The 14,757-nt window shown below is 43.9% G+C and overlaps 1 protein-coding gene across 1 annotated transcript in view; it reads left to right on the top strand.

Moving 5' to 3' along the window:
• Window positions 1–13,071, top strand: part of LOC115460233 (GRB2-related adaptor protein 2-like) — a 161,800-nt gene extending 148,729 nt beyond the window's left edge. The window contains exons 7-8 of the mRNA XM_030190048.1: window positions 926–1,042; window positions 12,446–13,071. Of these exons, the coding sequence (XP_030045908.1) occupies window positions 926–1,042; window positions 12,446–12,625 (297 nt within the window). The 3' untranslated portion in view covers window positions 12,626–13,071. The remainder of the gene's footprint in view (window positions 1–925; window positions 1,043–12,445) is intronic.
• Window positions 13,072–14,757: the final 1,686 nt, after the last annotated feature.

The raw sequence follows: 14,757 nt of genomic DNA, 5'->3' as shown, positions 1-14,757 counted from the left end.
TTTTTGGTGGGGAAGGCGAAGGGGCAGGGAATGAGAATAGGAGGTTGGGGACTAAGGTGCACTAACAGATTTAGTGTGCTAACGAATTAGGGTGTGTTAAGTGCTATGTAGTCCATGGGTACACAATGGGCTGTGCGGAATTTTGTAAAAGAACCCCTACTTGAGAAGAGGGCGCACTATTTCAGAAATAGTACACACTCTTTCCTGATAGTGGAACCACCATGCGTATGCAAACCATTGCACATACACAAGCTAGTGCACAGATGCCATCCACCCTAACTGGAAAAAAAGGCACCCTCTTTCTGAAACAGTGTGCCCTCTTTCCACGTAGAGCACAGTACCAAAATAGAGGCCGTACAGGTCTGCAGCGAACTGAAAGCAGACCAGGAGTCCAAGAAACCCCATTCTTCATTGAAAAAGACCCGACGTGTCAACGTTTCGCCAAAATGGATGCATCAGGGATTGACAAAACACTAACTAGTAGTTAGAACTATGCTTCCCCTGGCTGTTGAATGTTTATCCAAGACTGTAATCAGCAGCCCTAAAAAATCATGAAGGCAGTTTTAAACAGATCAACAGCTTCTCCTCTCTCTCCCACAATAAAATCCATTAGTTAGTGCTTTGTCAACCCCTGATGCAGCCATTTTGGCAAAACTTGGCCATATTGGGTCTTTTTCAATAAAGAATGGGTTTCTTGGACTCCTGGTCTGCTTTACGTTCTACTCTTTCCACATAGTGCACACTATTTCCAACTAAGCACATTATTATCAGAAACTGACACAACAAATAAAACAACAGTTCCTGAAAATGACATGGGAAATGATACAAAATGAACATTTTCTGACTGCCTATTTCTATCTGATGACACCCCTTATACACATTTGCTGAGTACATGAATGGGTCCTTCTGTGCCTCTGGTTTACAGGACAGCCGAAGCAGAAGTCTGGAGAAGGGAGAGGCCTCTGGCGTCAGCTACGAGGGTAGTAGTGCATCCTCTTGCAGAAGATCTACAGAATCACCGCTGCCACAGCAGAGACAGAAGGTAACTTTCCACTGACTGCCTCGCTCTGTTAGTTCACAAGTAAGGCTCTGTCAAGGTCACTCTGCCAGTGCAGATACCTAAGTTATGTCAGAATATCAACTTTTAAAAAAAGCTTGTATTCATATTCTCATCTATTCCATGCTAAAGATGCATGGCAGAAGCTTAATAGAAATGGATGATCACATCTGTACATCTTTCAACTCTAGATGATAGAGATATTTTTACAAAGACTGCATTCCCCTAGTAAATAGAGGCAGGGGTTCTTAGAGTAGGATGCCTAGTTGACAGTGGAAAATGCTTGCAGGCATAACAAATGAATTGGTGCTGAGAAGTCTGTGCCAGTGCCGTAGCCAGACTGCCAATTTTGGATGGGCCTGAACCCAAAGAGGGTGGGCACAAAATTTTCTCTCTACCCCCCTCCCCCAGCAAAATTTAGTCACGCTAATCAGATGCATTTGTCACACAGGGTAAAGTGCTGCTTTTCAGTGCATCAGATTTCAGAAAATTTACTTAATAGCCTAACACCCTTTTCAGTGAGCTTGCAGAGGCCAAAACCTCCTGCCTCAGGTCAGTATAATGCTGTTACGGTATCCTCGCCTGACCTAAGGAAGGAAGTATTGGTCTCTGAAACTTCATTAACACAGGTACCATATTACTTTATCCTAAATTAAAAATAAAACAATTTTCTTTACCTTTGTTGTATGGCCATTTACTTTTCTCATTGTGTTGCTCCCAGTCTCTAGATTCTGCTTTCCTTCATTTTCGCTTAACACTTCTGCCAGGGTTTCCTGGCCATTTGTCATTTTTCTCTCCTTTTTCTTTGCTTTCTTCAATATTTTTCTGCCTCTCTCTCTCTCTCTCTCTGTCCTGATTTAATTCATTCTTACTATCCATTCTTTAATTTCCTTCATCTACTTATGGCTTTTCATCTTTTTCTCACCCTTGTTCTCCCCATGCCCCTTCCTCTTATTCTCCAGTCTTTCACTACTCCCCTTTTCCATCCAGCAGCTCTCCTCTCCTCATCCTTCCAGTCTCCCCCTCTCTCCCCATCCTTCCAGTAGTCTCCCCTCTTTCTTTCTGCATCCTTCCATCCAGCATCTCCCTCTTTCTCTCCCCATCCTTCCATCCATCTACCCTCTCTCCTGATCCTTCCATCTAATGTCTCTCTCTCCCTCTTTCTAACCAGTGTCTCTGTATCTCTCTACCCTTTCTGTTCAGTGACCCTTCTCTCTCCACATCCTTCCAGTCTCTCCCCTTTCTCTCTGCATCCTTTCATCCATCTCCCCTCTTTCTCTCCCCATCCTTCCATCTGTTTCCCTCTTTCTCTGCCATCCTTCCATCTGTTTTCCCTCTTTTCTCCCCATCCTTCCATCTGTTTTCCCTCTTTCTCCCCATCCTTCCATGTTTTCCCTCATTCTCTGCCATCCTTCCATCTGTTTTCCCTCTCTGCCATCCTTCCATCTGTTTTCCCTCTTTCTCCCCATCCTTCCTTGTTTTCCCTCTTTCTCCCCATCCTTCCATGTTTTCCCTCATTCTCTGCCATCCTTCCATCTGTTTTCCCTTTCTCTGCCATCCTTCCAACTGTTTTCCCTTTCTCTGCCATCTTTCCATCTGTTTTCCCTCTTTTTCTCCCCATCCTTCCATGTTTTCTCTCTTTCTCTGCCATCCTTCCATCTGTTTTCCCTCTTTTCTCTTTTCCTCGAGGCCCGCCCTGCATGCCAGCGCCAGCCCCAGCCCCAGCTCCCATTGCCGGCCACTGCTGCTTTTCCTGTTGAGCAGCAGGGCCGGCGCTACAAAAAGAAGAAGCGCTCAGCTGTCTGAGCAGAGCGCTAACGCTAAGGACGAAAAATGTTTAAAAAAAAAAAGCGCGGCACCGGCAGGCACTGTCTAGGCAGCCTTGAGGCATTGGCTGCTAGCTCTGCAGGCTCCTCCCATCTCTTACGTTACTGCCCCTGTGTCGCTCCAGGGGCAGTGACGTAGGAGACGGGAGGAGCCTGCGAGCCAGCAGCCAATGCCTCAAGGCTGCCTAGACAGTGCCTGCCGGTGCCGCGCTTTTTTTTTAAAACATTTTTCGTCCTTAGCGTTAGCGCTTCTTCTTTTTGTAGCGCCAGCCCTGCTGCTCAACAGGAAAAGCAGCAGTGGCTGGCAATGGGAGCTGGGGCTGGGGCTGGCGCTGGGCGGGCCTGGGCTGAAATTGGGTGGGCCTGGGCCCAGCCAGGCCCACCCGTAGCTACGCCCCTGGGCTGTGCATTGATATATCTGTAGTTATAGGGGGAATTTAGTAGCTGTGTAAAGATTTTGAAAAGTGGAGAAGGGGCTCTGTGAATAAAGCCCTCATCTTTAAAATCTCTCTTGTTATTCAGACAAGTGACCAGCTGATATATACAAAGGTCCCAATTTTCAATGCAAGTTATATGTTTACTGGATAGCAAACACATAATTAGGCCCTTATGCATATACAATTGGACTAAGTTTAACTTGGTAAATGCCCCACTTTTATCCACAGAAAGCAGGGCAGGCATTGGGGTGGGGCAAAGGCAAAGCCAGCGCTTACACGTTTATATGGTGTGAAGCCCTGCCCAGCGCATTCCAGGATACACTAGGCAGGGCAGGGCTGGGCGCTGCCATTTTGCAGGCGGCGTCGAAGGAAGAGGAGGGAGGCAGGCTACCTCCCTCCTCCAACTCAAGGTAGGGGCAGTGGTGTAGCTAGGTGGCGCCAGGGGAGCGGCTGCTCGCCCAAACGAAGTTCTGCTGGAGCCTATTTTTTCCCAACGTGTTGCATTGAAAATGTGCGCTGGCGCCTGCGGAAGTCCGCTCTCGCGCTGCTTTCGCTCCCCCCGCGCCGTCAACCTGGCTACACTTCTGAGTAGGGGGTGATGGGGGTAGGAGGATTGACACTGAACCACTAGGGACCCCTTGTTAATTCTAGGTTGTTGGGGGGGGGGGGCTGGAGACCCTCCGGATCTCTAGCCCTCCCTGAACTCTATCGGGGGGACCGGAGGTGCGGCGGACCTCCAGTCCCCCTGTTGCTGGAGGGGGGGGTCGGTCACCCAGTGGGCCACCAGGAACCTTTTAGAAATGCTGAGGGGAGTTAGGGGGACTGGAGACCCATCGGATCTCCAGCCCTCCTTGAACCTGGAGAGGGGGTCATCAGGGGGACCGGAGGTCCACTGGACTTCGAGCCCCCGTTTTACCTTGCTCGGGACAGGGGTAGTTGGGGTCTGGTGGTCCCATGGACCTGCAGCCCCTGTGTTTGAGAGGTCTGGGCTTTTGACAGCCCAGACCTGTCAAACAGTGCGGGAGGATTGTGCTGAGCGCATGGTCAGGCACAATTCTCCTGCACTTCTACCCCATAATCAGAGATAATTGCGTGCTTAAATTTGCATGTCATTGTCTCTGATCATAGGTTTAATAACGCCCCACGCTGTTCCAGTGCTATTTTTAGAGCACTGTTTGGAACAGCGCGTGGCTTTTGATCATCTGGGTTTTAGGGGTTCATATTCAAAGGGATTTAACCAGCCAGAAATGGCTCCTGACCAGTTAAATAGTTTATTATATAAAAACATAAGCATTGCCATACTGGAACAGACCAAAGGTTCATCATGCCCAGCATCCTGTTTCCATTGGTGGCCAATCCAGGTCAGAAGTAAATGACAAGATCCCAGAACAATAAAACAGATTTTATACTGCTTATCCTAGAAATAAGCAGTGGATTTTCCTAGCTCTATCTTAATAATGGCTTATGGGCCTTTTTTTAAAGGAAATTAGCCAAACCTTTTTTTAAACCCTGCTAAGCTAACTGCCCACATTCTCTGGCAATGAATTCCAGAGTTTAATTACACATTGAGTGAAGAAATATTTTCTCTAGTTTGTTTTAAATTTACTATTTAGTAGTTTCATTGCATGCCCCCTAGTCCTAGTATTTTTTGGAAACAGTAAACCAGCAATTTACCTCTACCCATTGCACTCCACTCAGTATTTTATAGACCTCTATTATATCTCCCCTCAGTCTTCTCTTCTCCAAGCTGAAGAGCCCTAGCTGCTTTAGCCTTTCCTCATAGGGAAATTGTCTCATTCCCCTTTATCATTTTAATTGCCCTTCTCTGTACCTTGCCAAGAGGATATATAGGCTTGAACCGAAAACTGATATTCCAGTTCCCTAAAGGCAGTATTAATAGTGAGCACAGTGAGATTGCTTATGCAAGCCTTAATCGTAGTTCTTAATCTGGCACTTCTTTGGGCTCGGGAAATGATGTCATCACCCATGATGACACCCCCCCCCCCCCCGTGGTTGGTCTTCTTTCCCTTTTGCTATTTCTCTAATACCTGATGGCATCCCTCCCTCTCTCTCACCACCCCATTCCCCATACCTTTGCAAAGCTATCTTCCATTTTAAAGGTTGCCGGCAGCGAACATTCACAATACACTGCTCATTCTGACATCTGAGCCTTCTGTCTGATGCAACTTCCTGTTTCCGCATAGGCGGGAAGGTCAGTCGTCTCCCTAACAGCTGAAGCTGTACGTTTTTGGGAGGGGTGGGAATGGGGAGACACAGAACTGCTGGATCATGGGTTGGAGGGGAGAGGGCTGCATAAGGTATAGGAGAAAGGGATCTTGGACTATAGGGGTGGCGGTGGGTAGGAGAGGTGACACAGAGCTGCTGGACTATAAGGGGGGAGGGGAGAGGGGACACAAAGCTGCTGGACCATAGGAATTTAGGAAAGATAGGGTGATGTTGGATAATAGGGATTGCTGGACCATAGGAATTTAGGAAAGACAGGGTGATGTTGGATAATAGGGATAGAGAGGAAAGGAGAAGGGAAAGGAAAATGCTGGACCATAAAGGTGGAGGGGAAGTGAGGCAATAGAAGAAGACAGGTGGAAATTGGAGAAAGGACAAATGGACAGCACACACTGGAACAGATAAGACAGAAAAGAGAAGCTGGGACCTCCATGCTCAGAAAAATAAAATGACTAGACAGCAAAGGTAGAAAAAAGTGCTTTATTTGAATTTAAGTGGAATAGAGTGAAACACCGCTTGTATGCGCACCATTATTGCGCTGGTCTGGATTATGCACAACAGCAACATGCTTCCTAATGGCGACAGGTTTGTACACAGGAATTGTTTGTATGTGGTACAATGCAGTACGATAGTCATTGATGCCTAGTTTTTGTTTTGTTTTGGGATTTTTTTATCAGAGGCTTCCTGCCTACCTCCAGAGTTGTCTTACAAAAGTCGCCAAAAAAGCATACACACAATAAGATTTTTCAGTGGCCTCCCCCCTGCCTCCAGAGTTATGCGAGTGCTTTTTTTGGTGATTTTTGTAAGACAACTCCAGAGGCAGATTCGCTTATATGTGCACCAATAGTAAGAGGTTCCAAGGTCTTTGCCTCCCATCTACCGCGTACTATCGGTGCTCCACTGTATGTTAGCTTTGGGAAATATGTATCACAGATGCATTTCCTTTTTACAGAACAAAATACAAAAATATTTCTGTTATTATTTCTCCCATGTTGTGGTGCAAGCCCAGTTTGTCTCACTGAGGTCTCCTGTTTAGTTTTTGTCTTCATTTTTCTATTCCTCATTTGTGACCCCTTGTTCTGTATTTTGTGAGGGTCTGTCTGTGTTTTGCCTTCGACCGAGGTGTGGTATTCTGTTTTACAGTGGTAAATACATGGGTGTTCTAGGGCTATGTAATATCTGTAGTGTTGCCTATTCAAAGCTGGGGTTCAAGTTGTTTAAATCATAGGAATTAGTGCTACTTTTTTACGATAGGTTTGCTAAATGTATGTTGAGTTAGGACCTTTTTCAGATTTTGTATTTAACAATGTGAAGAGATTTATGTTGCTATTAATCAGATGACATGAGATAGGAGGGATACAGGTTTTGTGGATACAGATCATGCTTACGTTTTTAACTAAAAAAAATTGCTATAATGTGTCAGACCAAATATCTGTGAGGGTCATGTATGTCCTGTGTTAAATATGTTAGCATCGTCTGTCAGGTGTGTCCCAACTGAAAAAAGGTTGAGAACCACTGCGCTAGAGGCTTGATTCTATTGTATCTGAAAAAGATTGCCTATTATGATAGGAACAGGCATCTGGATTATTCTGTGGTATGGAAGATACTCTTAGATTTTGTTGGATAGGAGTCAATCCTGGGACCCAGAAGCCTGGAGAGTTAGTTGCTTCATTTACATATTACAGTCTGTGTAGAAAGGGTAAGGCCAGTTGAGAGCAGGTTCTATGAGAGAAAACAAAGGGGGAGTAAAGGCTGTTAAATGATGAAGGGTGTAGGATGCAACAGAGCCTTTGTGTTGCTGTAATGTGAAACCACAGGCCAATCTCTTTCACTGTATGTTTGGGAGAGTCATTATACAGGGCAGCACTGGAGAGGAGCTAACAGTGTATAGCCACAATATGCCTTCATTACAGTAACAAGAAGAACATTCTGAGTCCCTGGAAGCATTAGGTCACACGTTATGGTAGACTGATGACACTTCCAGGCAGTGGCGTAGCTAGGTGGGGCCACAAGGGCCTGGGCCCCCCAAATTTGCTCTGGACCACTTCATCCAGCGCTGGTCTACGGCGGCGGCACTGTCTACAGCGGCAGCGGCTCTCTCTTCCCCTCACATCTGGCACACTCCTTTTAGTGAAATTGAGTTTCACTAAAAGAAGCATGCGGGATGTGAGGGGAAGAGAGAGCAGGGCAGGCAATGTGGCAGCGCCAGAGACCAGCGTTGGACAAAGTCTTCAGATAGGAGGGGTAGGGGACCCCCACCAGCCAAGGTATTTGCAGCGGTGGTGCTTCAGCTGGCGGGGGTTGGAGACCCTGCTAGTCAAGATGTTACAGCAGCGGCAGTGGGCAGCGAGGCGGTGGAGGGGGGGCAGCGACCAAAATGTACCCCCCATCTTGGGCACTGGCCCCCTCCCACCTCAAAGTCTGGCTACACCCCTGCTTCCAGGAAGGAAAGATGATGCCAACTCAAACCTGTGTGTGTAAATGTTAGTACCGAGGATATAGAATTGGCTGTTTATGCTCAATTGTTTCATCTCAACTTGTGTTAAATTATTTCCTTCCCAGGGAACTTATTAAAGAAAATCAATCTCCCCAAATTCCTGACCTCAATGACCCTATCACCCAAGATTCCCTCACCTCTGACCTTCTTTCTTCAGATGTCCTCTCCATACAATTCCCCATCATCTACTGGGGGTCTCCAAGGTGGCTAGTAGTGGGGCAGGAGCAATCCCTGCTTGCTCCTGCCCCATTGGTACCAGGGTTCAAAATGGTGCCAAATTCCCTGTAGCAGTAGTTCCTCTAGGGGTCAAGCTGTCAAATAAGGTTATCTTCAACTGGATTAGGTGCTGCTAAATATTGATCTCTATGTGTTATATTATTTGTTTATTCATTTTGATTTGTATTCCACCCATTTTATCATTCTGCCTGTGGGCTGATCACTTTGAAACATGAAATAGAAAAATATAAAATACATGAAAACAACACTTAGCCTCTTCCAACCAATTTGTTTTTTCTTATCATAAACTGAAAATGGAGTGGATCACATGGGAACAGCACGAGTATGTTGGTCTTTACCTGGCTAATTCTGTGATATTTAGATATTGGGGTGCATGGGGGGATAAGCGGGCTGATCTGAAGTGAATGGATGTTGGGGGATGTGAGGATGTCTAGGCATTGTAATGCTGTTTGGTTTTCATGTGGTACTTACTCCTTTAAATGTTTAATTTTTCTTAATTATATTATCATTCCATTATTGTTTTTGCTTTGTATCCTATTTGGAGTGCATCATCAATACAATAAGCAGTTTATAAAAATACAAGAAAAGCTGTATGTATCTCTATATATAAAAGGCACCTCCAACGTTCTAATGAAGCCTCAAGCCGGAAGTTTGAAGCGGTCTAGATATCCGGTTTCCCCATGAATGTCTGCCCCGCCCTCGCGTCACAACATGATGTTGTCAAGGGCGGAGCACTGACAGTCGACGAATCGCAATCTCCCCCTGCCCCTCGGCGGCCATTTTCAACAGGCAACTGGCATCACGGAACGCCAGCGACAGCCACAGCCAGGCAGGAACGTGGATCTTTCCTGCCTGCCACGAACATTTCCTAAAAAACAACCGCAGTGGATGAAGGAGGGGCAGGTGAGAGAGCAGGGTCGCTAGACATGGGTGTCTGCTGGGGGGGCAGGGCGAAGCAGGGTCGCTGGCATGGGTGTCTGCAGGGGGGGCAGGGGGAGATGAGGGTCGCCGCTGCACATAGGTGGCTGATGGTTTAAAGGCTTCTTAACAGCAAGAACTTATCAAGTGATTTCAAACTCAAAAACATCAACACCATGGAAACCTGAATGCGGATTACCACAAGGATCACCGCTCTCACCAACCCTTTTTAACTTGATGATGACACCTTTAGCCAAATCCCTATCCAACCAAGGACTCAACCCATACATCTATGCAGACGATGTCATGATATACGTACATCCCGTTTAAACAAGACATAACCGAAATCTCAAATGAAATCACACACAGCCTCCAAATAATGAACTCATGGGCGGACGCATTCCAACTAAAGCTAAACGCAGAAAAAACACAATGTCTCATCCTGCCCTCACAATACAACACAAACAAAACTAATACCATAATCACCCCAGACTACACCCTCCTGGTCTCAGACAGCCTGAAAATTCTGGGAGTCACAATTGACTGAAATCTCACACTCGAAGATCATGCTAAAAATACAGCTAAGAAAATGTTCTACTCAATGTGGAAACTTAAAAGAATCAAACCTTTCTTCCCAAGGGAAGTATTTCGCAGCCTAATACAATCAAACCATCTAGACTACTGCAACGCCATCTATGCCAGATGCAAAGAACAAATCATTAAGAAGCTTCAAACCACTCAAAACACAGCAGCCAGACTCATATTTGGGAAAGTGAAATACGAAAGCGCCAAACCCCTAAGAGAAAAACTACACTGGCTCCCATTAAAAGAACGAATTGCGTTCAAAGGTTGCACCCTGGTCCACAAAATCGTTTACGGGGAAGCCCCAACCTATATGTTAAACCTTACAGACTTGCCTATTAGGAACGCAAAAAGATCATCACGCACATTCCTCAATCTCCACTATCCTAACTGTAAAGGGCTAAAATATAAATCCACATACGCGACCAGTTTCTCATACATCTGCACGCAGCTAGGGAATGCACTACCGAAGGCCATAAAAACAACGCAAGACCTAACCATCTTCCGAAGGCTACTGAAAACAGATCTTTTCAAGAAGGCATACCATAAACATCCATCTTAAATTCTAAATAATAACACTATAACTATAAAAACCAAAATCTTATCACAAGACTGATTAACCTCTCTGCTATTAATGATCAAGCACTACCACTTTAAACCTTATGTCGAATAGGGTCTCTATATAGTCGATTACCTAAAATATGCTACAATCCAATGTATTATTCAGTAACCTTCATGCAATACCATAATGTATTCTTCTTTACCATGTATGTATGCACATGGTAGCCAGAAAACAACAAGGCAAACGATCTGCAAAATCCAACGTGGAAAACAAACCAGCAGATCAGTATAATAATATTATACTGATCTGCTGGTTTGTTTTCCACCATGTATTCACATGGTATACATATATACCATGATTTATTCCATATATGTTATATTCCATGTATGTTACCATGTACATATGTTCCATGTATGTTACCATGTATGTATGCACCTTAATGCAATACCATTTGTAATTCTGTTTACCCAGAAATGGCAACCGCCATTACGGCAAATGTAAGCCACATTGAGCCTGCAAATTGGTGGGAAAATGTGGGATACAAATGCTACAAATTAGCTGCTGTTAAATTTGCAGACAATTTCTCACCATTGACTTCAATTTGCCTTATTCCGTGGCGGTACTTGAAATTTCGAAGCCATCCAGTGCTGGCTTTGAAGTCTGAATCCCCTTGAAGCTGCTTATTGAAAAACATTGCCTTTTCAGCTAATAGTGGCCCAAGGATCTGTTTTGCAGGAATCAAAGATGTAGATCTTTATGTACCTTTTCAATAGGTGACCTTTTCATGGTTTTTCTGGAACTCCCTTCATCTTTTTCAAAAACTGAGATGTAGTTTATGATAGTATTACTTTGTCTTTTTATGTCAGATATTGTTGATGTTCTTACACCATATTCGTCTGCCCTGACACTCTCTTTCTTAATTTCTTCACAATATCAGTTTTCTCTTTTAGTGACAAAGCGTGCCTTTTTTTGCTTTTTTCCATTTCCAAGCAGTGATAGCAAGGCTGTTTCCTCTGCCACATCCGGAAAAGGAAAGGGCAGGGCTTTTCTCTGTGTTGACCGCGAAGATTGGCTGGGAAGGTATTGGCGAATAATGGGGCCAGATAATTGGAAATTCGGATGGTTAGTGTTCCGATAATCGGTGTTCTACTGTATTTTCCCCCTTATACATACAAAACATCCTGCTGGGTCAATTAAACTGCGATGCAACTGGAAGGGCATTTTTTTCAGCCATTCCAACCGTACCCTTTCTGGAAGAGGCATAAAACAGTTGTCCTACCCAACTTTGTTTCTCATGTTCAAGATCTGAAAGCTGTGTCTCCTGCAGGCACACAATGTCAGCTTTATGGCACCGTAGTAGTGCCTGAAGGATTTTTTTTGCTTAATGGGAGACCCAATACCAGAAACATTAGGTCCTTTCTGCTGCTCCTCTGGTAAGCCCTGTAAGGTGCGGCTGTCCTGGAAGGAGTTTGGGTTTTTTCTTTGCTCTAAGTTCTTGCCCTGGGGATACCCATTTATTTCTCCACTGCTTGTTTTACCATTTCTACTTTATTGGCATCAGTTTGTCTTCTTGCTTAGAGCACTGATGTTGACTTCTTCCTCATCCCAGATACGTAGACTCCATCACACTTACCTTCTCTGTTATAGCAGTCTGCCGTGACCTTACTCCTCCATCTTTTGAAGTTTGCAATTTTGACCTTAGCATACCCCTCATGCTGACTGCCTTGTGGTCACTGTTTGAAAATGTGGTTTGAGTTTCAATGTTTTTATTGAATTTTCAGCTTAATACAATCAAAATCAACTAATCATCAAGGAACAACTATAATGTATAACAGCATTCCAAAGAATTGTGGAGAGTATGGACTCTTATGATGCTCTACCTGAGCATTGACATAAAGATCATCGCATTCCTATCTAAATCCCAGTTCCCCCCTTTCCTCTCTCTAAGGCAGGTAGTCTGTCAGTATTATTTATAAATTCAATTTGTTAAGAATTAAACTATGTGCTTAAGATCTATAAATGTGGTTTGGTTAACAACACTATATAAATCTATAAATATATTTCTGTTCTGCTCTTTGTTTTCAGCGGATGAGACTGGTCCAGGCCCTGTATGACTTTGAAGCCTTGGAGCAGGATGAACTGGGATTTCGTTGTGATGACATCATTGAGGTTCTAGATAGCTCTAACTCTTGTTGGTGGATGGGCAGATTACGTGGAAAAGTTGGACTCTTCCCCTTCAACTACGTCAAAGTGCTGCCTCAGTGATCCAATGCCACTGTTCAAGACGATGCTCCATTCCTGAGGGGATACATCAGATGTGGATTGACTGCCTTTGATCTTAGGATGGTGGGAATGGGAATCCATTAATGTATTAACAATGTAGTTCTCTCTTTTTTCCAGAGCAGTGACCTTCAACTGGTGGGTGATTGCTCAACCTATGAAGGCCAACAATTGGTCAAGATCTAAATGAAGCTAACACCAGTGCCACTTTATATCAAACACACTCAAACATGCACTGGAGATATATCTTTCACCATTAATTTATATTAGGTAGTGGACCATCAGTAGTGATTCATATCTTCAGTCGCATGGTCTCATACCTTAAATTAAGCATACAGCTTCCATAGTGTATATTATATATTATCGAGTGCCACTGCAAGAAAATTTACGTAGGCTGAAGTAGTTGATCAGTAAAGATTCGCCTGAAGAAGCACAAGCCGAAAATAAGTAACAACATCATTGCAGCTCCCTTGGTACAAAACTGGAGGGAAAATAATCATTTAATCTCGGATATTAAATGGTTCATTATTGATTCAGTGGTGTCCAGGTGGGAGGGAGGGAATGAAGAAGGATGGTTAAATTTCTTTTTAATTCTTTATTTATAAATTTTTCATTTACATCCATAGACATAAATGGGAAAATATCAGAAAATACAAACAGCAGTAAAATAACTACTTACAGCCATTTCTGACATAAAATAGAAAGAAAACCTTTTTAAATTTGTCCACAATTAGGTGAATCAAGATACTAGGCAATATAAAAAAAAAGAAAAAAAAAACAAATAACATAGCTATACACTAGGTTATTAAACGGTTGGGTCTAAGCAGGGTTTTTACAGTCAACGTAACAGTGTTCTCAATTAGGGAGGCAAATCCTCAGGTTTAGCACCTTCCTTCAATACAATAAATTCTAACAATTTCGAGGGAGTAAAAAATATGTAATTAACTGATTCAAAAGTTATGGCATTTGCAAGGAAACTTTAACACAAAAGTAGCACCTAAATTAATTACTCTGGATTTATACAATAGGAATTCCTTTCTCCTCTTTTGTGTACTCCTTGCCATGTTGGGGAATATCTGAATTTTTTGTCCCAAGAAACAACCATTTAAATGGCGAAAGTATAGCCTGAAAATATTATTTCTATCAAGTTCAAGAGCAAATGTCACTATTAAAGTTGTTCTTTCTGTGATCACTTCCAAAGAATTCTCAAGAAATTCTGTCAAATTAAGATTTGAGGTAGCCTGGGGTTGTTCTTCTGAAGATCTCACTACTCCAGAGATATATTGGGCCCTTGTTACAGGGGGATACCCCTCTGCAGGGATCCCCAGTATATCACCAAAGTATTTTCTAAGCATATCCATTGATGAAATTAATAGAGATTTAGGAAAATTCAATACCCTCAGGTTATTTTTCCTCCCGTTATTTTCCAAATACTCCATCTTTCTTTCCTGAGTTTCTTTTTCTTTGACCAAAGTCACAGTTAAATCCTGTAATTGTTTAAGGTCAGTTTCCATCTTCAACATTTTTTCCTTTTGTTCCTGAACTTTTATAGATAAACTCTGACTAGTTTGCTTCAGTTCCACAATTTCGCCCTTTATAGAAGTATTCTTTTGAAGTAAAGTTTTATTTACCTCCTGGATTGCGCCCCATAACATTGTCATTGTCACCTGGATAAGTCTTTTCATTCCTCCACGGTTCTCAGAAGTGAATCCATGGGAAGCAGGGAGCCCGACCAGCGTTTGTCCCTGAATTGTTGTCTCCTTCCCCGGAGTGGAAGTACATGAGGGTCCTCCTTCCACAAACAACGTTTCTAGCTGTTGTGGTCCCGTCGGTTCAACTACACTTCCGGGTTGTGGAGGAGCGGTGAGAGAAGGAGGGCTCAACGTCGCGCCCTCATCGCTGCGCTCTGAACCAAGATGGAGCAAGTCCGTCAAAGTAAAGCCCTGCTCGCCAAGGGTCCCGATTCCATAGCTTTCCAGCATCATTTGATGAGTTGGGGTGCCTGCGTTTTTCCCTTTCTTTTCCCCATCTAAAAGTCGGGGATAGAAATTCTCTCTCATGATTGCTGTTGAGTCTTAGGAGCGCCGGGATCCGACAACCATTACTGACGCCATCTT

This window comes from Microcaecilia unicolor, chromosome 1, assembly GCF_901765095.1.
Source record: "Microcaecilia unicolor chromosome 1, aMicUni1.1, whole genome shotgun sequence".
Lineage (NCBI taxonomy): Eukaryota > Metazoa > Chordata > Amphibia > Gymnophiona > Siphonopidae > Microcaecilia > Microcaecilia unicolor.
This window is presented reverse-complemented; position numbering and strand designations above follow the sequence as displayed.